Source organism: Alosa alosa, chromosome 17, assembly GCF_017589495.1.
Source record: "Alosa alosa isolate M-15738 ecotype Scorff River chromosome 17, AALO_Geno_1.1, whole genome shotgun sequence".
Classification (NCBI taxonomy): Eukaryota; Metazoa; Chordata; class Actinopteri; order Clupeiformes; family Clupeidae; genus Alosa; species Alosa alosa.
This window is the reverse complement of record NC_063205.1, coordinates 2207936-2234943: the sequence shown is the minus strand read 5'-3', so window position 1 is coordinate 2234943 and position 27008 is coordinate 2207936. Positions and strand designations below refer to the sequence as shown.

The following is a 27008-nucleotide window of genomic DNA, read 5'->3' as shown; positions in this document are numbered from 1 at the left end:
GATTAGTCCAAAATTGTAAAAGTCTGAGTTACTTTACTGCTCATTATTTATGAATAGCATCAATACGATAATACAAACCATTAACCTAACCTGTGACTTTTTAACAAAATCAACCAATGCATTGTCACTCTATGACACATTTCCAATTTTGCCCCCACCTGTGTGTGTGGCAATGACATGGTCTAGCCAGCTACATTAGAGAAGATGACTAGGCCTAACAGTTTCCCAAGAGAAAGTCTGAAGCTGAAGTTCCTTTCAAACACCTTTACTTAGGATTCACTGTAAAACTAAGCAGACCAACAGAGTACATCTCGGTTATTTCCTTCGATGTTTAGTTTAAGAGTTAACATTTAACATTCCAAGTTACAGAATAGAAACTAATGTGTTAGCTTATGGCTAATGTATATGAGAAATCCCATAGAGATGCTAACGGTTAGCATAATCGATTTTTATAGATATTTAGAGCGAACTTCAGTCCATTTACAAAAGGGTTACATGAGAAGAGTTCTTTGTTTACAACTGACTATTAAAATACTCAAAGGCAAGTGTTTTCTCTCCATATAATACCGTGTAGGAAAAAAGGTGACTCATCAATGCTACGTGAACAGAAGTAGCTGCACAAAATCCCAAGTAGTCTATGTCTGGATCTCGCTACACAAAATAAACATTAGGCCTGCGTGTGACAACGTGGACCCACTAGCGATCATGTGACACTTGCTCTGCTGCAATGGGGCTTCTCTTGCATACACCTCCTGGATTTAGTGAATGTATGAGGTTTCAATGCGTAATTGAGTGTTTTTTATTGAGTGAATTTAAATACTCGATAATTTGCACGTCGTTAAAACAACAATCACGATATTATTGCAGACGATATATATCGCCCACCCCTAGTACAGACACACACACACACACACACACACAGAAATATACAGAACCAATACACAGTACAAAAACACACACACACACACACACACACACACACACACACAAATATACAGAACCAATAAGCAGTACACACACACACACACACATATACCCACAAACACAGAAATATACAGAACCAATACACAGTACACACACACACATCTCTCAATGCAGGTGACCCACCCCACTCACCTGTTCTCAGCTCACCTGTATGTCCCTCCTCCTCACCTGGTCTCAACCCAATTACCCCACCAGCTCACTCAGCCACCTGCAGCCCTTCCCCTCCCCTGCACCTCATGCCCTCAAGACACCCCCTTCACCCTTCACATGCCCCTTCACCCTACCCTACCCCCCGCTTACCTGCTCCACGATGGAGGCCAGGCGTCCCAGGGCCAGGCCGCACTCGTCGCCGCGGGTGACCACAGCGCTGCCCAGCTTGACGACGATCCTCTTGGCCTGGCGCAGCTCGCCGCGGTGGGCGAAGGACTTACCGTGGGCACGCGCCAGCGGCACTGTAAGAAAAGGCACGTTACTCCACTGACGCACGGCCGGCAGGCCAGGCCACACGCGGCCATCTGAAGGGCAGAGAGAGGGAGGGAGGGAGGGACACCAGGGGCAGCAGCCAATGAGCGATGAGCAGCCATGCACAGGGAGCCAATGAGAAGAGGGATAGGGTGAGGGGTCAAAGTTCAGAGGGTGAGGGGCAGAGATGTTCTGAAAGGGGAGAGGGAAAACGTGGAAGAAATCAGAGGCTGAATGGGATTTAATGGAATCCCACAGGAGATACCATCTCCCCGTCTTAGAACATCTCTGATGAGGGGAGAGGAGGAGGAGGAGGAGGAGGAGGAGGATGATGAGGATGATGATATTGATAATCAATGAGCCCATCATGTGTGATTGGAGAAAGTTAAACCCGTTAAAGCAGCCCCACCGGTCAACTCAACCCCAAACCAAGACCCACATATCACCTTCATATCTTCATACAACACGTGTGTCAACAAAAGCAGGGATATAATTAAGAGCAGGATTTGGAGGTCTTTCTCCTTGTGAGTGTGAGTGTTTGACCTTAAAGGCCTGATTCATAAGTCTACACAAGTTACGCTGGACAATGCCAGGCTCACGCACGTCTTTAAGTGGCTTTCATTGTCTACACAAGTCACATGGACGATGAGGCCCCATCAGAAACTGCATGTTGCATGCGTTTTTGTTCCTTGCGTTGACTATGAATCAGCCCTCAGCATATGTGTCTGCGTAGAGTGTGTGAGTGAGTGTGTGTGTGCACGTGCGTGTGTGAGTGTGTGCGTGCATGCACGTGTGTTTATTACGTGTGTGTATGCACAGAGAGTGTGTGTGTGTGTGTGTGTGTGAGAGAGTGTGTGTGCGAGTATGTGTGTGAGTGTGCTTGTGCGTCTGCGTAGAGTGTGTGTGTGTGTGTGTGTGTGTGTCTGCATAGAGAGTGTGTGCGCGTGTGTGTCTGCATAGAGACTGTGTGCGCGAGTGTGTGTGCGAGTGCGAGTGCGAGTGTGTGGTGAGAGAGGTACACTGCTGTCTGCTGGTTTGGCAGCAAGGCCCATTGTGTCTTGGCTGGAATGTGAGCGAGCCATAAGCTCCCACCCCACAGCACAGGAGAACAATACACACACAGATGCAGCCTCAGCACACTGCCCCAAAAGCAGCCAGGAACACATGCAGCATGCACAGAGAGAGAGAGCGAGCGAGCAAGGGAAAGAGAGAGAGAGAGAGAGAGAGAGAGAGAGAGAGAGAGAGCGAGAAAGAGAGAGAGAGAGAGAAGGGGAGAAGATGCCAGTTTGGCCTAGATAAACCCCCTAGTGGCTAAACAGTGAGAATAATCACCACTTACTGTGGCCCTGTCTGGTTGTTGGTTATTAAATACATTTCCCTGAACGAGGGACAACAGGGATGCATACCGACCGTACAACTTTACCTTCTAAACCTAAAACATTACATTTGCATATATCCCTCCCTGATAAGCCTGACATGTATCTTTGCCATTTTAATAGTGTCACAAATATATCATGTGCAAATGTCCATTAAATATATTAACGTTATTATTGACACGTTGGCCATTAAATATATTAACGTTATTATTGACACGTTGTCCATTAAATATATTAACGTTATTATTGACACGTTGGCCATTGAATATATTAGGGTTATTATTGACACGTTGGCCATATTCCTCAAGCAAAATGTGTAAACATTACGAAATGGAAAAGACAAATCGGACTGATTCCTGCACGCAGACACGCACACACACACTTACTCTTCCCTTGTGAGGCGGCCCTGGAGAAGGTGTGTGAGTTGCAGGAGCGCAGGCCAAGCCCGGAACACTGTGACAGCCTGTGCAGCAACATGGCGTCTCACCTCTTCACTCTGCAGAGAGAGAGGGGGAGAGGGGGAGAGAGAGAGGGGGGGAGAGGGAGGGAGGGGGAGAGGGAGAGGGAGGGGGGGAGAGAGAGAAAAGACATCACACACACACACACACACACACACACACACACACCTCACATACCATCATACATCAACATTGCAAAATCACAATCATTACTCACTCACCACAGATCTACACCAGAGACTTTCTAATGAGGAGACAGCACTCAAAAAATCCTCCATAGAAATGCATGGGGCTAGTTTGTAACGCCAATATGGCCGTTGTCTACACATATCCCACCCCTTCCTCAGCAAAACGTCCACATGTGAATACATTGAGCCAATCATATGGTGTGTTGTGAAAATTGCCAATCATGTCTTGTGAACTCGCCGCTGGAGCAAGATTGGTGTCGTGAAGCCTTGCGCACGTGAATTTCTGCCGAGATGGATGCCCATATTGCGTTGCAATATGGCCGCCGAGTGGAGGGACTTGCCTAAAAGGACTTTGCCTACACACACCTCACAAACACACTTCACACACCAGTATACCTAATACACAAAGCACACACACACACACAACCAAGGAAGTGAGATGACTTGTCTGAGTATGCAGAGGTGTAATCTACACCTGGGGAGCATATAAGGTCTGACACACACAAACGATCAAGGATGTTCGGACACTGGACTACAAATAGTGGAGCTGCAACAGACAGCAGGACTACAAACATGGCATCTCCGACACTGGACTACAAATAGTGGAGCTGCACCAGACAGGTGCGTGGGAGCAAACAGCCAGCAGACAGGGCGAGGAGTGCGAAATCGCTGTGAGTGACTGAGTGAGAGAATAAGTATTGACAGAAATGCTATCAGCAGGCCTGCCGTAGATGGAGTAGGACCAGTGAGAGATGTTTGCTAAGGGTGTACCTGTTTCCAGATAGCCGCAATAACCAGGTGGACCTCTGTCCATTTATGTCCATTCAATCAGCAGAGTCTGACGAACCAGACCCGGCAGAGAAGCATCGAAGGGAAGTGTGCAGGCCGGGCTTGGGTGGTACAGGAACTCTACCCTGAGCTCACAGCGTTGCAATGTCGCAGTCCGAAATCAGTCAGTAAACATTGGTCGTAGTGTTATCCAATTGCTTGCAGTGATATTTTCAAATGCATGCTTGGTGCCGCCCCTCGAGTTGGGCCATTTTCATTGCTCATAGCCAGACCCTAAATCTTTTTAGACTTGGGTCTGGATTTCCAGGCTAGAGGAACACTGGGTTCTATTTGGTAAGAGCGGTGAGATGAGGAACACTAGAGTGTGAAGTGTGAGACACCACAGCAGTGTGTATGGGGGCTGAAACCGCCCTTATCAGGTCACACTGGGCTCTTGCTGGACTCTGCATCATGTGTGTGTTTGAATGCGTGGGGGGCCAGGCCGAGCCAACATTTCATCCGGCACATTCCTGATACTACTGCAACCATTCCCTTCAAATAGAGAAGAGTTTGCAGGCCTTAACAGCAGTTAAGATTATCTGATCACTATAAAGCATTCACATTTCTTGAAACGGAATTTCTTTCGGGGTAAATACAGTATGTATAACCTTTACAATACAATATTGGGCTACACAGCAGCACTTTTTCAACTTCACCACACTACTCACTCAAAACCTTACTACATGAGTCCTTTTTTTTTTAAAATGTGAAACTGCAAGACGTTAATGATAGTTCGCCACTTTTCCAAGGCACCATAATTTCTCTCCACATAGACCCGACCGACCGCCTGGTCCAATGGGGGTGCGCCTCGGATGGAGACTCCACCCTAACCCGGCTGATGAAATGAGAGTGCGGCTTGCGGACATGGATGGATACGTGTACACAGGCGGTCAATAGAGCGATGGTGGCATAAACATCTGAACATTTTACTACGATTTCAAACAGAAATTGTACGTCTGAGCTTCGGAATATTAACAGGTAACGTTAGCTCGTGACCATGCCCAAGTATACACCGCCACAGACAAAACAGGCATAGCATAGGGGTGACAAATAAGGAGGAAACGAAAACATTTGTCAACGTCAGCATGGTTTCAAATATTTGATCTGGCCAACAACAGACATTGCAATTGACACATCGGTCACATCACATTAACTAACGTAGGCTTAAATAAGACAAGTGGAGGTAGGCAACAGATGGCAGTTGCCTGACTAACGTTGTTAACTTACCACTAACGTTACAAAGCAAGCTAACATTACATTAACTATCTATAGTAACACCCCCAATTATCACCACTTTTGTTCAGAAATTCTAAAACAACGATGTTTTTTAACACTTCAAAATAACATTTACTAAATGAACCTTCCATTTTCCAGTAGCCATAGGTGTGTAGATTTGAATCTGGTTTGGTTCTTAACGGGAGCATTTACTGCTTGAAATATCCGATTTTGTTTACCACGCTCGGAGTTAAAGTGCTGGCCTGATGGGTCGCCCATTTACACCGTTTCAACGGCACATGGACGGTAGACCGAGAATTCTCGTCGTGAAATTAAAATTCCACTCGAGCTCCAAGCGGTTGTGTACAGGCAGCCTTACAACACTGTATACAGCACTTCGAGTCACGGTAACATGTCATTTTTAGTACATAGCTAATTTAGATACACCTATGGTGTGGGTGGTTGCGTTTCTATAGGAGTCCGCTGTCTTGGTTTGTATAGAAATGGATATTAAGTGACACATACACGCAAGACGGTGGAAATAGGGGGAGTTGGCAGATGGCAGTTGCCTGACTAACGTTGTGAACTTACCACTAACGTTACTAAGCAAGCTAACATTACATTAACTATCTAACTACGAACATTCAGTTAACTAATGTTATCGAGAAGTATCAAAATGATGGCTAGCCTCTGTTTGGTCACTCAACAAGCTACCGTTATCAGAGATAGTGTAACTTATGCTAGCTGGATAGTTGCATGTCCTAGTTTATGAATCTGTGTCAGTGTTACATTCTTTGCTAGCTCTAGCATGCTAGCGAAGTACAGTTAAAATCCAATGAAGAAACGTTAGCAAATTGGCTAGCTTTAATGCAAAACAGTTCAACTTACTGAATCAAAATGGCAAACTTCTAAATTGCTGCACATACCTTTGACACTACCTAGTATTTTAATTCCTCCTCTCACTTCAATCGAAATTTCCAAGCACGACGACCAGCTTACCATACAGCACAACTGCTTGCCACAGATCTTGTGGCATATGCGAACTTGAGGGGTTGTCAAGCGCCGTAGCTTCTGTCTACGTGTGCGTCGTTTACGTCAGTTGGCTAGCAGTTCTCCATTCTGAACACTCTTACGTTAACGTCCAGTCCGGTAGCAGTAGCATGTCATTTAAATGTATATACGTTACGCTAAACGCGTACGTTTTTACAGTGTATAACGCTCGTGTGCCATTCAGTTAAAAAATTTCTGCTTAGCAAAACATCGGATTTCTCACCACGTGTAACAAAAAAGGCGCCACGGCCACCTACCGCTTTGACCGACTCTTCGGTACTGTTTGCTATACCTCAAAGCATTTTTAATCAATTAATAATCTAACAAATTATTTTATGTGTTTGCTCAACACGCCCCCTAATGTTGCCATTAAATTATTATACAGTTGATGATTAAAATGAATATTAATTAATTTTAATCTTTTAATAATTAATAGATCTTTACATTGTTTATGTCAATTTCTGGACTTGACAAACTTTATTATTTACATTCAATAACTTCTAATAATATCTTAATATGCAACCCTTTCTTTATAAAATAATAAAACACAACTAGAGAATGTAATTCCAGGGAATTACGAGTGCATGAAAATGCAAAAATGGCTGCTGAATGAAATATTGTTGAATATTGTCTAAAATATAATCTAAGTAAAAAGATGGAGGTCAGATAGAGAAAAAAGCTGGTGGGGAGTCATAGTTGATGACAGCTGACCGTTGGAATGGCCGAACAGTAGGCATGGGCCAAATGAGGCCTGAACAGTAGGCATGGGCCAAATGAGGCCTGAACAGTAGGCATGGGCCAAATGATTCTATTCCGGGAATCAGTTCTTTCAGTTCCCTTCACCTTCACAGATCGTTCGTTTGATTCGTTCTTTCAGTTCCTTAAGTTAAAATATGCTTTAGAGCACCGTCTTGGTTGTCTTAAGTCAAATATCCTTTAAAACACTGTCTCATATGGTGTGTTACATCATTTATGTAAATATCAAGCTTAATATTAAGCACATAAGTGCCTTTTTTCATAAATATACTGAATGAAATGCAGTAAGAATCAAATGGCGTCTTCCAAGTTCTAGCGCTGGCAGGCAGGCACGTAAGTAAAGCCAGGCCCAAAGATTCTAGAGCTGAGCTGCATTTTACGCTGTGAAGCTTTTAGAATCTTTGGCCAGGCCTATCATTTGTTTACCCATGGCAACGCGGTTGCTACCTGCTGTAGTACTCTCATTCACGTTTTAGACTCAATCGCGATATACAGTCGAGGGAGATGAAGCTCTGTTCGTTTGTATCTTTTATTACGTGACCATGTTTTTGTATGTTAAAAAATAACCAGTTCTCTTGTTTTGGGAATCAGTTCTCGTCATTCACCTTCGGGATTTGTTCTTTCTGACCGAATCAGTCGCGAACTTTGTAACTTATATACTTTTTGAACTAGGTCCTATTAATTAAAAACTACTAAAATGTTCCCTATAGACTTAACATTAGCGATTATGACATCCCAGTAGGGCACTTAGAATCCTATGCCAATTTGCCAAGTGTTCCGGCCACCTCCAGCAACTGTCTGTCTCAGGCTTTAAGCCACTGATCTATTTACCTTATTCAGCCCCGCCCATTTTTTTGAATTCCACGTTGTCTTTAAACTTCCGGTCGGCTAGCTACGTCTAGTTAGCTTCATTGGGATAACACGGCAGAAGAGGATAGAGAGGCTAACTTACAGAACAGCCGCCCAAAGTCAGTTTTTCCTAACTTCAGATAGGAAAGCTGTATAACAGAAATGTCTTAAGTCACCAAAATCCTAAATAAACGTTCCTAACTTTAGGATGACCCATAATATATGATGCCAGTCATCTCGATAGAGCTCTGCTATCTCAATGTATCGCAATGGATGTGCTGCTCAATCGGAAGTTCGGAGACAATGTGGGCAAAGCTAGTGCCCCCATGTTTGCGCGCGGAATAAGGTGAATACATGGATTTCTATGGAACGTCACGAAAACATGCGTGCGCAACCAAGAGGCAGAAAGCACCATAGAACAGCATAGAGCAATGCAAAAGAGCAAAAGAATAAAATGAGTTTTTGTGCTGAAAACTGCACCAATTCAAAAATCACAAAATCACATGGTTAGAGAATGTTAAATATGTTCAATATCCCTAACGGAATGCATGTCTGCCAAAAATGACAAAATACGATGTTATATTAATAATCCAAATGAACGTCAAACTTTGAAATATAGTCTGAAATTAGATGTTATTATCATTGAGACAACAGGGGTATACAAAAAAATCTGATTGTAGCTTACAGCAGCCGACTATTTAGGTTAAGTTTATAACGTTGTGGACGGCCACCAAGTGTCTTCTGCCTCATGGCTGCGAGCGCATCTAGTTTTGTTGGTAAACGGGAAACCCGTGTATTCCACCGCTGAGAATTCAGGATCCTGTCACGCCATTATTTAGTGTCATTTAGTGTAACTAAGTTAACCTTTACTGTGCTGAGTGACTAGCACTCGTTAAAAAGGGGTTACACATATATAATCTAATGTAAACAGTCCAAAAACATAACATCAGAAACAGAAATATGAATTCAGAGTTTTAGACCAACTGTTCCAAAAAAGAGTTGAAATCAAAAGTTTATGATGACTAGAGCCCCCTTCATTAGTTTTATTAAGTTGTAGTGGTTAACAAATCCTTAAAGAAGTTTTTAGAATCGTGCCCTTGAGTCCAAAAGTGTCAACCAAACGGATCTTCAAACACACTTCATCCTGCATTAGGTGTCAGTGGGTGAGGGTCAGTGACATAATTTGCCATTCCAGCCGTGCCAATGGTCGAGCCAGAGGGTGACGTGCGTTGGCCATTCCAGCTGTGTCATTGGTCAAAGCTGAGGTTTGTGATGTGTTTGCCATTCCAACCATGTCATTCCAGTTGTTGTGATGTGTTAGCCATTCCAACCGCGTCATTCCAGTCATTGGTCGAGGTTGTTGTGATGTGTTAGCCATTCCAACCGCGTCATTGGTCGGGATTGAGGGTGTGGTGTGTCTTCCGGTGAGCCTTCAGCTGGTAGGACTGCTGGAAGTGTGCAAGGCACACAGTGCACTGATACGGCTTCTCACCGGTGTGTATGCGCATGTGCCTCTTGAGGCGATAGGAGCTGTAGAAGCTCTTCCCACAGGACGTGCAGGTGTACGGCCGCGCGCCTGTGTGGTAGCGCATGTGCAGAGTCAGGTAGCAGGACTGCGTGAAGCTCTTGTCGCACACCGCGCATCGGAACGGCTTGTGGCCCGTGTGAAACCGCTGGTGCTTCTGCAGCTCGCCCTGCGAGAAGAACCCCTTACCGCAGTTGTCGCACAGGAAGGGCCTCTCGCCCGAGTGGGTTAGCTCGTGCCGTGTCAGGCTGGCTTTGAAGCAGAAGGTCTTGTCGCACTGTGAGCAGTGGAAGACTTTCTCGCGGGTGTGCCCGTTCACATGCTTGTTCAGGCCGCGCTGACGCTTGAAAGCCTTGCCGCAGTGCGGGCACAGGAAGGGCCTATTGTCCGAATGGATCAAGCGGTGGTTCTCCAGCTCGACTTTGTACGGGAAGCTCTTGCCGCAGTCGTCGCAGAGGAACGGCCACTCATTGGAGCGCACGCACTGGTGGCTCAACAGCGCCCCCCTGTAGGTGAAGGACTTGCCGCAGCTGCAGGGGTAGGAGCGCTCGGTGCGGTGCACCAGCCCATGGCGGGTGAGGCTGGGCAGACAGGGGAAGGTAGCGGGGCATTTGGAGCACTTGTAGGGACGCTCCTGCTGGTGCAACAGCAGGTGGCGCTGGAGAGCGGATGGCGAACTGAAGCGCTGGTCACACTCGGCGCAGTAGTTCTTGGGCTCGTGCTGCGCACGGCGGTGCTCGTTGCGGACCGCTATCGAAGGGAAGACCTCGGGGCAGCGGCCGCACTCGTAGAGGCGCGGAGCACCGTGCGTGTAGCGATGGCGTGCCAGCGCCTGGCTGTGCGCGAAGCTCTTGTCACACTGCTGGCAGGTGAACGGTCGCTCCCCCGAGTGCGTGTGCTGGTGCGCCGTCAGGGCCGTTCCTGAGGGGGGCGCTGTCTGAGTCTGGTCAGTGTGAACCAGCTCCTGGTGCGGCCTCACTAGCTCCTCCTGCTGGTGGGAGAATGGGCACTGCGGACGCGACCACGTCTGGGCGGCCTCATCTGCAAGCACACAACACAGAGATTAAGCCACTGACTGTACACACAACACAGAGATTAAGCCACTGACTACACACAACACAGAGATTAAACCACTGACTGTACACACAACACAGAGATTAAGCCACTAGTCAAAGAATGGACAGCTAGCGGACTTTGTGGCTATATGCTGAACGTGATAAAAAAAAAAAAAGTTGCGGGTTAGATCGCACTTAGCTCCAAAAACAGCATCAAAAACAAATTGGTCCAGCCTGAGTAGCGAGCTACAGGGTTTCCCGCAGGAAATGTGTTAGTCAAGGTGGTAGGTGGTAGGTCCCGGGGGTGGGGGTCTGGTATTGGTTGCCGTTGGTGGGGGTGTGGGTGTTGGCGTCTTGTTTGTGCGATACACTACAGACTCTGTATATTTAACAATTATTTATTAAACACTACATTATAAATAAATAACCAGCTTCTCAAAATAACAGTTAACAAAGAACAAAGTAACAACACCAAACAACTATACAACAGTATACAAATATTTCAAAATATTTGTGGAATTTGTGCAATTTTAACAAAGACTATTACAAACTATAGAACAAGTGCAAAAGAAAGTGCAAAACAACAAAATGTGTTTAGTCACTACTTATGGCAGAGCTGACAACTAACATTGTTACAAGCCATCCTCCTTGGCTTTAAAAAGATCATTTCAAGGGCCCTTTGGTAATTGCACTGTTTTTTTTTTATTTTTCTATCATTAAAGTTTTTATTTGAACAATTGTGATACATATCTCATTCGGACAAGACAAGCACGGTCAGACAGTTAAATTAACATATTTAGATAAGGGTTCCTGGTTGAGAAGAAGAAAAGTAAATAAGTGAATAAAGATAAAGCACAAAGTATAATCTAATAAACACCATACAAGAACATAAAAGCAGAGAAGATGCTGGACACACCGGTAGGTCCACTCCTATCCATGTCTCAAGAAACCCCAATATTCTACACCAGAATGGCTTGACCATAGCACAATCCCACATGAGCAATATTCTACACCAGAATGGCCCATAGCACAATCCACATGAGATGCAGAAATGTGCCTGTTTCCTTTTACATTTCCAACATATATTACTAGTTATTAGTCCCATTCTAAAAAGTCTGCATGGTGTCCAATAAAAATCTGTGTAAGATTTTTGTATTGAATAAATCTACATCTAATTTCTTTAATATATTTACCATTATCTGCCAGAATTTGCTCCCAATTATCTTCATCAATTTCACACTTAAGATCCCTCTGCCAAATTATTCTTAGATTTTCACATGTGCTCCTGGTCAAACAGATGGATTTATTGTAAAATACTGATGCTTTATGATTACGTGGATATTGGAAATAATCAACTACTGGATTGTCTTCTTTTATTGGCTGACTTTTTCCCATTATGCAGTGTCTAATCTGCAGGTATTTCCAAAAGTCACCTTTCTCTCTGAGATCATACTCCTGAGTTAGCTCAGCAAAAGATGTAAAAGTAAAAGCAGTCACCTTTTGGGATAATACCTGTATAGGATGAAAAGGTTTGGCGAGACTCTCCTCTATGGTGACCCATTTTAAACCAGACACCCCTCCAATCCAGTGTTTAGCTATCTTAGCCATTTCAAAAGACAAGTTATCCAGTCTAATCTCAGGTAAACCCAGCCCACCTTTATCTTTAGGTGCAAACAGTTTGCTCATTTTAAACCTAGGTTTCCTCCCCGCTCAAAGAAATTCCTTGAGATTATCATGCTGTTTAAGAATATGTTCTGGTATGCTGAGCGGGAGCATCATGGATATATAGTTAATTTGAGGTGCAACTACCATTTTGATGACATTTGCTTTGCCACATAAGGTCAGTTTTAACCTCTCCCATTTCCCTATATTCGTCTTGATTTTTTGAAGCAATGGGTCATAATTTAATGCAAACATTTCACTTAAGTCTGGACTCAACTTGATACCCAGGTAGACCATGCCCTTTGGGACCCATTTAAAGTTATACTGTGTCATTACATGTGGATGAGAATGTTTGGATATTGGCATTGCTTCAGATTTGGTCCAATTAATTTTATAACCTAAAAGAGGAGAATATTCATCGATGGTCTCCATTAAGGCAGGTAGGGAGTTTTGTGGGTCACTGGTTAGAAAAAGTATGTCGTCAGCATAAAGCATTAGCTTATGGTCGCTACCCCCTCCTTCCACTCCTTTGATAGAGGGATTTGCTCTTACAGCTATGGCCAGAGGTTCCAAAACAATTGTAAATAAAAGTGGTGATAGAGGACACCCCTGTCGTGTTCCCCTGGAGAGGTTAAAAAATGATGAGATCAGACCATTTGTTATGACTGCTGCCTTAGGATTACTGTAAAGAATCGTGACCCATTTCATGAAACCAGCTCCAAACCCAAATCTTGACAGGGTCGAGTGAAGAAAACCCCACTCGACCCTGTCAAAGGCCTTCTCTGCGTCCAATGAGACTGCGGCCACTGGTCCAATGCTGGAGGAGTTCAACCATATCAAGTGTATAAGCCTTCGTAAATTATCAGAAGAAGATCTACCCTGTAAGAAACCAACCTGGTCAGAGTGTATAATGTCTGGTAAAACTTTTTCTAGCCTCAAAGCCAGAACCTTGGCCAGTATTTTGCTATCTACATTAATTAGGCTAATTGGCCTGAAATTGGCAGGATCTGTATGGTCTCTGCCTTTTTTAGGAATCAGTGATATAAGTGCGTCGTTCAGATGGTGGAAGTGAGCCGGTCTGAAAAGCCTCTTCGTACACCTTAGTCAGAACTGGAGAAATTATGTCTGTATACTCTTTATAATATTCAACAGGAAACCCGTCGGTTCCAGGTGATTTCCCTGTTTTCATAGCTTGAATAGCCTTTATGACCTCTTCTTGTGAAACTGGTTTATCTAAAATGTCTACCTGTTGAGATGATAGACTTGGAAGAGTTATGGTGGAGAAAAAAGTCTGCAATGATGTTTCGCTTGGCATACCTTCTGATCTATAGAGCTTCTCGTAAAAACTTTGGAAGACCTCATTAATTCCTTTGGAAGATGTTATTAGCGAACCCTCTCTTCTTATCGCAGAAATTACATGAGCAGAGTTTTGCTCCTTAAGCTGTCTAGCCAAAAGCCTGCCTGTTTTCTCTCCTGCTTCATAAAATGTTGTTTTCAATCTAAATAAAGCGTATTCTGCCTTTTTATTAAATATTTCTTGTATTTTGAATTTTTAGATTTGCAAATATCATTGAACAGGCTGTCTGAATAATGTTTGGCCAGTTCTCTCTCCATTATGATTATTTCTGCTTCCAATTTTTTAACAGTGTTAATGTACTCTTTTTTCTTTTTAGAAGTTTGTGCTATGATATTACCTCTAACATAAGCTTTTGATGCTTCCCATACCATTGCTACACTATCTGTACTACCCATGTTGATTTAAAAAATGATAAATCTTCTGCCAGTTCATTGCGGAATATCATGTCTTGCAGCATGGAGGTGTTCATCCTCCATCTACCTCGCCTGGTTTTGTCTGGTTGTATATTTATACAAAGTGCAACGGGTGCATGGTCAGACAAGGAGATGGCATTAATGGTGCTGTCGATGACAGAGTTGACTAGATTTTGAGAGACCAAAATAATATCTATACGTGAAAAGGACTTGTGGCAATGAGAGTAAAAAAGAATATTCACGCTTTGCTTGGGTTGACCAAAGCCACATATCAATTAAACCATCGCCTCTCATCATCACGCTTGCTTGGGTTGACCAAGCCCACATGTCAATTAAACCATCGCCTCTCTCATCACCCGCTTTGCTTGGGTTGACCAAAGCCCACATGTCAATTAAACCATCGTCTCTCATCATCCGCGTTGCTTGGGTTGACCAAAGCCACATGTCAATTAAACCATCGTCTCTCATCATCACGTTTGCTTGGGTTGACCAAGCCCACATGTCAATTAAACCATCGCCTCTCATCATCACGTTTGCTTGGGTTGACCAAGCGCCACATGTCAATTAAACCATCGTCTCTCATCATCACGTTTGCTTGGATTGACCAAGCGCCACATGTCAATTAAACCATCGCCTCTCATCATCACGTTTGCTTGGATTGACCAAGCGCCACATGTCAATTAAACCATCGTCTCTCATCATCACGTGAATAGCTGCTCTATCCTTAGGTGTTACGGTTTGGGTAATTCAGCTTTTATCTGACGTACTATCCAAAACTTGGTTAAAATCTCCTGCTAAAATGGTTTTACCTTGGGCATTCCCCAGTATGCTATTAACCTCATGGAAAAAAGAAGGCTCATCTTTGTTGGGGGCATAAATGTTACAGAGTGTTAATTCCATGCCGTTTATAATGGTGTCAAGACAAATAATCCTACCATTTGCATCCCTAAATTCCCTTACTAATGAGAAGTTTAACATTTTGTTTTAAAAAATTGAACTTATTTTGGAAAAAGAACTGTAAAAAACTTTTTAAGTTTTACATTTTTTAGCCTCATCATCTGTTAGGTGTGTTTCCTGAATAAATGCTATGTCTGTTTGTTGAAGCTTAAGATACGAGAGAACTTTCTTCCTTTTTACTGGATTTCCGCATCCATTTATGTTCCAGGACACTATCTTAACATAAGAGTTATATGCCATTCATTCCTTATGGAAAACAAATTAAGATATAGAGCATATAAAGGCAATTCAATTTTGTCTGACCTTATTGAAACAGTACCAGAATTTTTGTACCAACACTGAATAATTTCCTAATCAAAATGTGAACAAACACGACCAAACTGGTCAACAATAACCCCCCCTTATCAGTCAAAGAAAACATATTCACACACAGGAGACTCCTACTAACTGGAGACTCTTCCCTTTTTAAATCAGTCCAAATACCAAAAGAAAGCAAAACAAAAAGAAAATCTGATTTGGTCTGAGGAACGTCCAGCTTCCCTAGGTTCAGATAACTACACAAAAAAAAAACCGTCCAGTCACACCATACCTTTCTCAAACTCTCCATTAGTGATAATTGTCATTGTAGGCCTACGCTAATCTTCAACAATATCGTCTTCTCCATCAGCTGCGCCCTCCGTTATTCGTTGCTCAATGAACTTGACAGCCTCCGTCGCGTCTTGAAACTTTCTATTCCTCCCATTCCACGTGAATCGTAGTGTCGCAGGAAATGCGAGGGTGAACTTTACTTTTTTGGCATGCAGTAGTTGTTTGGCCGAAGCAAAGGCTTTTCTGCTCTCCACCAGTTCCTTGGTCATATCAGGAAAAAATGAGAGCGCGCATCCGTTCCATGTTGCTCCCCTTTTCTCTCTCGCTGCCTTAAGCACCCTCTCTCTCGCAGATGAACGTAAGAATCGAATCATAATTAGACGTGGTGGTTGGTTGTCCTCCGGACGGTATCCAGGAGATCTATGTGCCCTTTCAATCTCAAATTCACTGTCAATGTCCATACCTAAGCCCTCAGACAAAATCCTTTCAATGCAGGCCTTTAAGTTGTTTCCTTCGGCGCCCTCCTTCAAACCTAGCAGCCTAATATTGTTACGGCGGCTTCGGTTTTCTAAATCTTTTACACGGTTCCATAACGTGTCTATACGCTTGCAGTGCACCTGTCGGTCGCCAACCAACTGTTGAGTAGTGTCCTGCACTTCGGATATTCGCGTTTCTGCCTCAGTCAGCCGCGCTTGAATGGCACTTACAGCATTTTTCAGTTCCGTTGTAGTCGTTTTAATAGTTGATATGTCCGAAGCCACTGCGTTCAGCGTAGAGCTCATTTTACTCACTTCACTGAAAAGATTTTCCAAGCTAACATTTTGCTCAGGGCTTTTTGGGCTAGCAACACCAGTCTCCATGGCAGCCTTTCCACGTGTACCTTTGAAATACTTAGACGAAGCCATGATAATGTATATTTGACGGATAAGTTGTCGAAGGAACTATTAAGTATTACTGAAGTATTGCTGAAATAGTCGTAAATGAGGAGATATTGACAGATATATTACATTATTTCGGTGACTATTCTGGACCGCTCTAATGTGCCGTCATCTTGCTCGGCGGTCCCACGTGACTCCTCCGGTAATTGCACTGTTTTACTATTGGACCATTAATGCTCATCTTCATGGAGGCTGTCAGTCTGAGGCCCTGCAGCCTGTTCCGCAAGTCTGTCCTGATCTATACACCGAGAGTGAATGATCATTTTATAGTTTTGTGTAATATGGATGGAATTTGAGCGCGGAGCGCTTTTCAATTTAGAGGCCGGAGTGGCCGCTCTGTTCCGCTCCCATACCGCTCACACCACGAGTCTGAGGCATGCCCACTAATAAAACCAAGACCGTTAAATTTCAAAGATATTGGTCATATAGCCTAAGTTCGATGATGGGGATGGAGTTACCTAAATAATTTAGAAAGCATACATGTAGGCACGGATGGGCCTGGACGTCTATTGTCAGTCTTAGTCAACACTGTGCTGAGAGCAGGTTGCTGTTTACTCGGCCGTTTCTCCAGTCAAATTCGCGTCAGGTCAATTTAGCTCCCCGGTACCAAAGAACTAAGAGCAATGGCAATATATTTCACTCAGAACATTTATTTTAAAAGACTGCAACACTGATACTGCAACAACAAACAAGCTTGGCAACGTTAACTAAAGGGATCAGTCGGGATTAATTGCCAAAAGAACGAAAATGACAAAATCACGAGTCGGCTAAATATTTTAAACTGATGAACCCAGCATCGGTGCGTCGCATAAATTAAAACACAAATTGAAGCAACAACTTGATCATTGGACAACCCTACCACTAAACCTTTCCATAGGCCTGCAACGTTTATGACATAAAAAGTGGAATATGAACGCATTTCATCACAACTGACAATTTAACGGAGCTGTGGCTGTTCGCGATTTGACTGATTCTCGAGATATTTGCACCGCTCAGCTCCGCTCACTAGCTCTAATTCGGAGGCATATCACATATGTAAAGATTATAAAATCTAATTCTTTTTCGATTCATGACACGTTTAGCGAAGCGGTCATATAGGGATTGTCAAAGTCCCCCCCCGTCATCTACTTCCTGAATTTTTGGTCAACGATACCCAGGACACCGAACCACCGGGGCACATGAAATTTGGTGAAAAATGAAAATGCAATATCATTCTGCTTTAATCGCCCCTCTCTTCAGTTAAGATGTTCAGAACTGCATCAAATTGTATGTGTATGATTAACCTGACATTCTTTGGGGGTATGTCAAGTTTCGTAGAATTTCATCCATGGGGGGGGTCTAAAAAAATTAAGTTATGTTTACATTTAGTGACTGTACACTCATTGGCCTGTAGATGGTGGTGCACACATATACACATGCACATGCACACACACACACACACACACACACACACCATCAGTATCGGCAATTACAACGGCTGATACATAATTACAAATTCGGTAGGATTAACCAAATAATTTTCAGTGTCCCGCCGGCGGGACGGTTACCCCCTCCCCCCAACATTCTAAATCAATTGTATGCACCATATTGCTATGTAGCATAGTAATGTTATACACCATTTCAAAGCTTTGACTCTTGGGAATCCAAAAATGACAACTTTTTTCATGTACAATCTGTATAGTGCTTTACATTCTCAGATTAATTTTATTATGTCTCAATTAAATTTGATCCAAAATGCCCTCCTCCCCGGTTTTTGGTGATACACTGACTTCTGGCTGCAGTGTAGCTGCAGCACAATAAGTAGATGCCTCATATTGGGTACTGAAATATTCACAAGAATCCATAGAAATTGAATCTTCATGTTGTATTATCCAATATTAGTTGTACAGATGTATAGTCTCTTATACACACTCATTGAACCAACAAAGTAAATTCAAAAATAGAGACTTTTTTGTAATTATTCCATATTTTGTGTAGTCAGTCTATATCAGAACACCTGACATACAATCTAAATAGTCCACAAGAAACCTGTGTTACCTTTAATGCTCATCTTCATGGAGGCTGTCAGTCTGTTGCCCTGCAGCCTGTTCTGCAAGTCTGTCCTGATCTATACACCGAGAGCGTTACCTTTCATTTGAGACCAGGATTATGCTTCTACACAAAGGGGTTCATGTGCAGTAAGCATTTGATTGTCAATATGCATTTTGGATTACAAAAAGTCCTATGGGGAGTATCCATAGGCATTTTACAAAACGCATGGTCATACCTTGGCAAATAATAGTCTAAAGCACTCAAATTTTCATTCTATATTGATCAACTTTTGCACACAGCTTCACAAGACCTGGGGCTAGGGCTCAGTTGTGTTTCTAAGGGATATCAAGTGACCTAGAGGGCTGAAATGTGGTCAGTTCAGAGATGCTTGTAATCCGGCAGAAAGAAAAAACTATATTCTAGCCTCTGTATCTCTTTGTCAGTACATGACACAGTTATCTTGACTGCTTCCCTCACGAAGCTACAGGTTCTCAGCTTTCTATAGAGGTCCAGCACTTGATGGTTGACCCCAAAATAGGTGGGAACAATGCCCTTGTAAATAGGCACAGTGCAATTTCAGGCAAAAACTTGAATTTTTACTGAGAACTATTAAAGGAAAACCAAAAATATTCATCATAATAATTTGGCTGCATTTCCAGTATTGGCGTCACATAGTCGTTTGTCCACCAGATGGCGCATCGTTGCAGTGAGACATAATTTTGTTGGAAGTTAATCTAAAGTGGGTTGGAAAGACACTACACTTCCTACAAGGACAAGACTGTAGTTTACTGCAGAGAACGTCTAATAAGGGTAGGATGATTTCTGCATGACATTTAAAGGAGAATTCCGGTGTGATATTGACCTAAAGTGTATTGAAACATGATACCGAGTGTGAACGTATGTCTCATAGCCCATCTCGGCTTGTCCCCTGCACTCCAAAATCTGGCGCTAGTTAGCCGATGCTACCAACAGCTTTTTTCAATAGTGGTGCTTCTCGCATCGGGCTAGCCATGCAAATAAATCACTGTTTTACACCCATTTATACGAGGCTCAATGTATCTCCACACTTCATTGGTAGACTTCCGAGGGCCCTGACATTTAAAACGAGACATTGAGAACTTTGAAAAAGCACTGGTAGTTTACTTACAAGACGATTTATACAGACAGTATCTTCACGAAGTTTAGCGTTAGCAGCCATCTTGAATTTAGTCACGATAAGTCGAGCAACGAGTAAGAATGAACAGGTATGATAAGGGATCAGATTCCAAAAATAATTCAGTGGAAATTCACGCAGCTCCATGAGTCAAGAAAAGCGCGAATGAAGTAGCCACTTCTAAATGGGACCCACTACACAGTAGCTTAAGGTGTGTTGCTAAAGCAGCCATAATGAAATGAAGGTGTCATTGTTTGGATACTTCACACACAAGTGCTTTTTAATTTCACAGACTACAACTACCAAGCTGGAATCAAAGCACATCGATTCCCCTCTCACACCCTGCACGCACTTAAAACAAAATAAACAGGCGTCTCAGGCTCACACATGTATAGGCAAAACTGTATCAGACCGGTGTAACGTTGGTAAATCTTTCATTGCACAGAATGATTTTTGTAGCATGTGTGCAACAAATGACAGTCGAAAGATACAATTACAGTGCTGCTATCAATTTGCTTGGTATAACCGCATTTATAGTTTTCTACAAATGCAGTCAATCAAATTGGCCTCCATCACTCAACCAACGCCAACGGTAACATTACCTAGGTCCTTATTGATATCATAAGATTAACATACCTGCAGTAAAAACCAAGCATGTCCGATAAACATCCTCAGATTTATTTCAGCTTCAAGAAGAAATGGGAATTACACTTCATGTGAACACCGTCCTATCCTTATTAGACGTTCTCTGCGGTAAACTACAATCCTTGTAGGAAGCGTCCATTGTTTTTCCAACCCACTTTTAACTTCCAACAAAATTACGCCTCACTGCAACGATCGCCATCTAGTGGACAAACGACTACTTATCGCCAATACTGAAAATGCAGCCATGATGATGAACATGAATATTTATTTTGGCTTTCTTTTAATCCTACTGAATTTGTAATTATGTATCGGCCGCTCTAATACCGAGATAGTATGTGGGTGCCTGTGTGTGTGTGTGCATGTGTATATGTGTGCACCGCCATCTACAGGCCAATGAGTGTACAGTCACTAAATGTACACATAACCTAATTTTTTAGACCCCCCCCCCCATGGATGAAATTCTACGAAACTTGGCATACCCCCAGAGAATGCCAGGTCAATCATACACATAAAATTTGGTGCAGCATCTTAACTGAAGATAGGGGCGATTAAAGCAGAATAATATTGCATTTTCATTTTTTACCGGGGGGGTTGCAAATCACAAATGAGTGATTATGGGCCAGGTTGATGTGGGCCCTTGAGACCAACATACCATAAAAGATTCTTCATCCTCAGTGCCACGGTTCAGGTAGTTATTTAGCAAAAACTGCTTTTTTTGCGGTTCGGGGCCCAGCACGGGGAAGTGGCCCAAGGGGACTAAACGAAATTTTTCCATAAATGTCTAGTGGGGCTACATACCCACCAAATTTCATGTGCCCCGGTGGTTCGGTGTCCCGGTATCGTTGACCGTTGGGGGGGATTGACAATCCCTATATGACCGCTTCGCTAGCGGCGGTCATAATAATGTTACCGTTAGCATTGGTTGAGTGATTGAGGCCAATTTGATTATTGATGTATTTGTAGAAAACCATAAATGCGGTTATAGGCTACCAAGAAAATTGATAACAGCACTAATTGCATCTTTCGACTGTCATCTCACCGGACTGGGACATTTAGCTCAAAGTCTCAAAAAGCATCCGAGTCAACGTTCATTCCCAAACACCCATATAGGCTACTTCAGTCTTCTATTTTCAAAAGGTGATTCAAGTAGGGAAGAGCATGGCTCAAAGTAAAGTAACTAGGACTGAAACTACATAAATTCGTCAAAGTGAATAATTTGTGTCAACTCGCCGCAATGTAGATTTATTAACGCACCTGTGATAAGAGTGATCTACATCTTCATTTAAGCCAAATGTTTTAGAGCACACGTTGAGAGATGTATCCAGGGCAGGGCTGTACCTACACATATTTGTTGCACGTGCTACAAAAATCATTCTTTGCGATGGATGATTTAGTACCAACGTTACACCGGTCCAATGCAGTTTTGCCTATGGCTATACCGTGATACTGACGCTTTTTGTTTGTTCGGTCGTGTTTAGGGTGTGAGAGGAGTCGATGTGCTTTGATTCCAGCTTGGTAGTAGTAGTCTATGCGATTAAAACACACGTGTGTGTGAAGTATCCAAACGCTTTCATTATGGCTGCTTTAGCCACAGACCTTGAGCTACTGTACAGTGGGTTGGGTTCCATTTAGAAGTGTCGCTTTCCGTGATTCACACAGCTGCGTGAAATGTATTACTACTGATATGCAAAACTATTAACTTTTCGCCAAGAGGTGGCAGCTTAAGTCCGCTTGATACTGTAAGCCATTGGTTCCCAAAGGAGATTTTATTTGGGTCGCCAGCATAGCCTAGTGACAATTTATGTTGTGTAATAGGCCTAGCATAGGGCCTACCTTATATAGCTTATAGTTTGTTAACAGTCACGGTTTTGTCATAACTCCCTCTATGCATTTTTGCATTTAGAATAGCTCTGAAACCGGGGCCAACACGCCGCAGGGGGGGGGGGCCAGCGTGGATAGCCTATCTCAATCGCAAAAATTAAACAATATTTCTATCGGGCGCCTACCATGGACTAGGCTGGGTGAACTCAGCCTGATCTGCCGGCGATTCCTTTTCGATTTCTTAAAAGAATGAGCTTGGTCTGGCGAAAGCCAGACTAACCATATGGACCTCATAGTTGCAAAATGCAAGGGAACATGAATCAGCATATTATTTGCACAAACAATAACGGACAGTAGCTCCTCAACTTGGCCCATTAAAATGTGTATGAACAGTCTAGCAACGCATTTCATGAAGGCCCTTTTGGACATTTATTTGCACCACTGGGTAAAACGGCATTTTGTTTTAGACTACTGGTATTTAATTTGTGCATTGACAATAAAGCTGAATATCATATGAACTAGATGACTAAACTTATGCATATGTAGAAGAAGAAACATTCACAAAAATCCATGACATGACCTCTCTTCTTGATAGCTGTTGAAAACTGCATGGAACTGACAGGGATTGTTTTGTTTAATAATAAATACATTATGCTGCTATCTTCTGCTTCTGCCCAAATACAATGTAGCCTACAGGTGTACCTTTCATCAGTCCAGTTGCAATGGATGGACTGGGATGAACTGCCCTACTTGTGATTGTTTAGATATTTTAAAGGTTTTATAACAATGCTACAAATTTTTTGGCAAGTGCTACAAATCTATTCACCTTTGCAGCGCCAGTAGGCTACTTTGTGTGCGGCCCGCAAACACACATTCCAATCAAGCATACACAAAAGTTTCAAGTGTGGGGGATGGAGTAGAAGATGACAAATTCATTAATATGATTTATTTTCGCCGAATGGATGTACAGGACTGAGCGGCGGTCATATTTTGTACCGCTATGCGGTACATCTAGTTTTTTAATGCGTTCTGCGGAGAAGGGAGATTGGCGTTGGTCACGGTTTGGAATGAAAGGGAGAAAACAGGACAAAGTAACACATTTTTTTTTTTGACGACGTAGTTAAGGCGGCAGGCTTATTTTGCCAAGGTGGCTGCCTTGACTGCAAAGTGCTGCGGGAAACCCTGAGCTAGCTTTCGGTTTTGTTTGAACGTCAAAATAAGTGACAATGCCCAAGATCGCTTAGAGCACCTTTAAGAACATTTCAGATCTACCATCATGCTTTGATGGCTTCATTCATAGACAATATTTAAATCAAAAATATCAAAATGTACCTGAACAGTTTGTCCCACCAGATACTCGAATGGGGCCGACGACTGAACTGTAATAACAAAGATTCGCCAACAGTAAGACAGAGCAAAGACACATACACAGGACACACACACACACGCATGCACACACACCAACAGTGACAGAGCAAGACGCATACAAATGAGATGCAGGTCTACTGTAATATGGCATTACTAAAAGACATGGCTACTTGCTATCAAGACAGGAAGTATTTCTGTGCACTTTGGTACCTCAGTGTACTTTTGTCGTCTCAGTAGAAAAAGCCAGCATTAAAGGAACACCAGGCAACGTTTTAATGTTAATTAACCATCTTCATAAGTCGGTATATGGTTAAATGACTCATTACAGGGAGAAGACTCTCTCGCATGCCCCTACTGCCTGTAGGAAGAATATCCCGCTTGCAAGTTCAGTGTATCATACCCGCCGACCTTCAGCCTCACAAAGTCTCAGATATCGTGGGAAGCAAGATCAGTTTACATCCTGCATCCACAGCACAGAGGCAGGCTAACGAAACGCTAGCGATTGTTGCAAACGTGTGTATAATGGCAGAGCCGGCGAAGAAGCAGCGAAAACCCTTGACGGAAGATGCAAAGAAAAGGAAAAGAGCTTCAGACCGAGCGAGGGTTCGCACACGTATCGACACGTACAGACGCTAGGGGGAGTTTTGTAGAGAAAAAGCATCAGGCTTGCCTGGTGTGCCTTTAACAGTTCACTTTTTCACCATCTCATTTTCACAAAACAAACTAGCCATGTTTTTCAGTACCTCTCACTGGAGTTGACGTTCTTTGACTTCAAACTGCGGCCATGTTTTAACTCCTGGGTATTGACCTTTGTCCTCTGCACCTGTGCGTGGACGACCTTGACCTTCCAGGTTTTCTTTGGCTTCCTTTGTGACCTCCTCCAGCCGACCGGGACAGCGGAGTCAGGAGCAGTCCCACCAGTCGCCCGCTCTGCGTCCACACAGGAAGTGGCGGTGGAACCCTGCCCGTGTGTTTCCTGTTGGAGTTCTGCCTCCCCTGACTGACCCTGGCTCATCCTGTCCCCCTCGGACACCCAGTCACTGCTCTCCTCCTTCTCCTCCTCTCCTCCACTGCTCTCGGTCATCTCCACGTCCACCTCCTCTACACCTCCCTGCTGCCTCTCCCATGCCCCGTGTCCTCCTCCCGGCTCCTCCTCTGCTTCTATCTCAGTTGAACTCGTCCCCAGCTCCGTTTCTGTGCATGTGGTCTTGGTAACAGTCTCCACAGAGGTCAGAGGGTCACTCGGGGGCTGACCCTTAGCCAGATGTAGATGCTGTGTAGGGCAAGTGCTACGGATCTGCCCCGTGGTGCTGCCCATCTGCCCCCCTGTGGTGCTGCCCATCTGCCCCCTGGTGGCAGTCCTGTGTGGTCCGGTGTGGAGCAGGGAGATGATGACTCCCCCCAGCACTGTGGGGGCGCCTGGGAATGGAGGCAGAGAAACACACACACACACACACACGCGCACACATACACACATGCACACATGCACACATGCACGCACACACACACACTAGGGCTGTCACTTTACGTTCGAAAATCGATTGCACAATCGATTGGACCAAACACAAGTTTTGAAAACTAAAATAGGGAATCGATTTTAACCAAATATTTACACTATTAATTTTAAACGAAATAAACAAATAAAAAAGATAGATGTAACAAAATTCACAAACAAGAATATAAGAATATAAAAAGAATTCCGAAGTGCAGTAAGCATTGCGAAAGCTAAAAAGAAAATTCCCACCAATTTTACGCACCGGGAACAGCTGTTTTAATCAGCTGCTGTGCTGCTCGTGTTTTGGCAAAAAATGGAGGACAACGCGATCAACCTGTGCGACATGTAGAGAGACGAGTAATGGGCCCTAATAACTTGAGGAGTTCGATGTGGAAGTACTTCGGATTTTTGGTATATCAAACTATGGAGAAGAACAAAGCGGTAGGCTACGCAAACTGTGCAATCGAAGTTCTCATGTGGCCTAAATTTGTTTGACATTTCTAATTGTAAACAAAAACACAGCTACGTTGAAGCCTGCAGTCATGTCACTGATGTAATGGCAGTCCACTTTGGCAGTCGGCTTACTGAGTTATCATTCATTTTGAGTGAAGTCATCAGAAATATTGCTGGCTTGCGTCTACAAGCGCCCTCTTTACGTTCGTCCTAATGCCTGTTAGTTGTTTGTGTATTGGCCTATAATTGGCGTTGAAAATGGAAACGTCTTTAGACATAAAAAAATCGATTTTACAATCGATTCAATGAACACTTATGTCTCAAAAATCGAACAGGATTTTTTCACAAAAGTGACAGCCCTACACAACACCTCGTCAAACTTCCATTCCAGTGGCCCCAGCCGTGGCGTAACAACCTGCACTGTACGCCGGCGACCCGGGTTCGATTCCCGCCCCGTGGTCCTTTCCGGATCCCACCCCATCTCTCTCTCAATCACTTCCTGTCATTCTCCTCTATCCTGTTAATTAAAGCCATAAAAGCCACCCAAAAAATATACTTTAAAAACTTCAGTTTTTAAAAACTCCAGTAAGGGAAACGCACACAGCGCCTCGTCAAACTTCCACTCCAGTGGTATCCTGTTAAATATGGAATTAATGGACGAGGCGGAGGCAAAGAACACCATGAAGTGAGGACTTCCTCCTGCCTAGGAAACAATGATGTCTGGCTCCTAACAAGGATACAATTGTGATGTCCACCCCTGATAAGGACTCATAGTGATATCCGTCCCCTGACTAGGACAAACCCTAACAAGGACACATACTGCCCCCTAACAAGGACACATAGTGATGTCTGCCCCCCAACTAGGACACATAGTGATGTCTGCCCCCTAACTAGGACACAAGGTGATGTCTGTCCCCTAACTAGGACACAAGGTGATGTCTGCCCCCTAACTAGGACACATGGTGATTAGGGCTGTCACTTTACGTTCGAAAATCGATTGCACAATCGATTGGACCAACCAACACAAGTTTCGAAAACTAAAATAGGGAATCAATTTTAACCAAATATGTACACTTCATTTTAAACAAATTAAAACAAATAAAAAAGATAGATGTAACAAAACCCACAAACAAGCAGAAAAAGAAAATAATTCCTAAAGTGCAGTAGGCATTGCGAAAGCTAAAAAGAAAATCCCCACCAATTTTACGCACCGGAAACACCTTTTTCAATCGGCTGCTGTGCTGCTGGTGTTTTGCCAAAAAATGGAGGACAACGCGATCAACCTGTGCGACATGAGAAAGACGAGTGATGAGTCCTAATAACTTGAGAAGTTCGATATGGAAGCACTTCGGGTTTTGGACAAACTATGGAGAAGGACAAA

General features: G+C 43.5%; 2 protein-coding genes across 2 annotated transcripts in view; both read right to left on the bottom strand.

Annotated features, from left to right (window-relative positions):
* Positions 1–6613, bottom strand: part of aldh18a1 (aldehyde dehydrogenase 18 family, member A1) — a 27394-nt gene extending 20781 nt beyond the window's left edge. The window contains 3 exon segments of the mRNA XM_048268762.1: positions 1285–1499; positions 3209–3318; positions 6438–6613. Coding sequence (XP_048124719.1) covers positions 1285–1499; positions 3209–3299 — 306 coding nt within the window. The 5' untranslated portion in view covers positions 3300–3318; positions 6438–6613.
* A 2565-nt stretch (positions 6614–9178) lies between these two features.
* LOC125310165 (zinc finger protein 25-like) overlaps positions 9179–27008 on the bottom strand; it is a 35626-nt gene continuing 17796 nt past the window's right edge. The window contains exons 6-8 of the mRNA XM_048267340.1: positions 24423–25098; positions 23644–23690; positions 9179–10732 (exon numbers count right to left, since the gene is read on the bottom strand). Of these exons, the coding sequence (XP_048123297.1) occupies positions 9555–10732; positions 23644–23690; positions 24423–25098 (1901 nt within the window). The 3' untranslated portion in view covers positions 9179–9554. The remainder of the gene's footprint in view (positions 10733–23643; positions 23691–24422; positions 25099–27008) is intronic.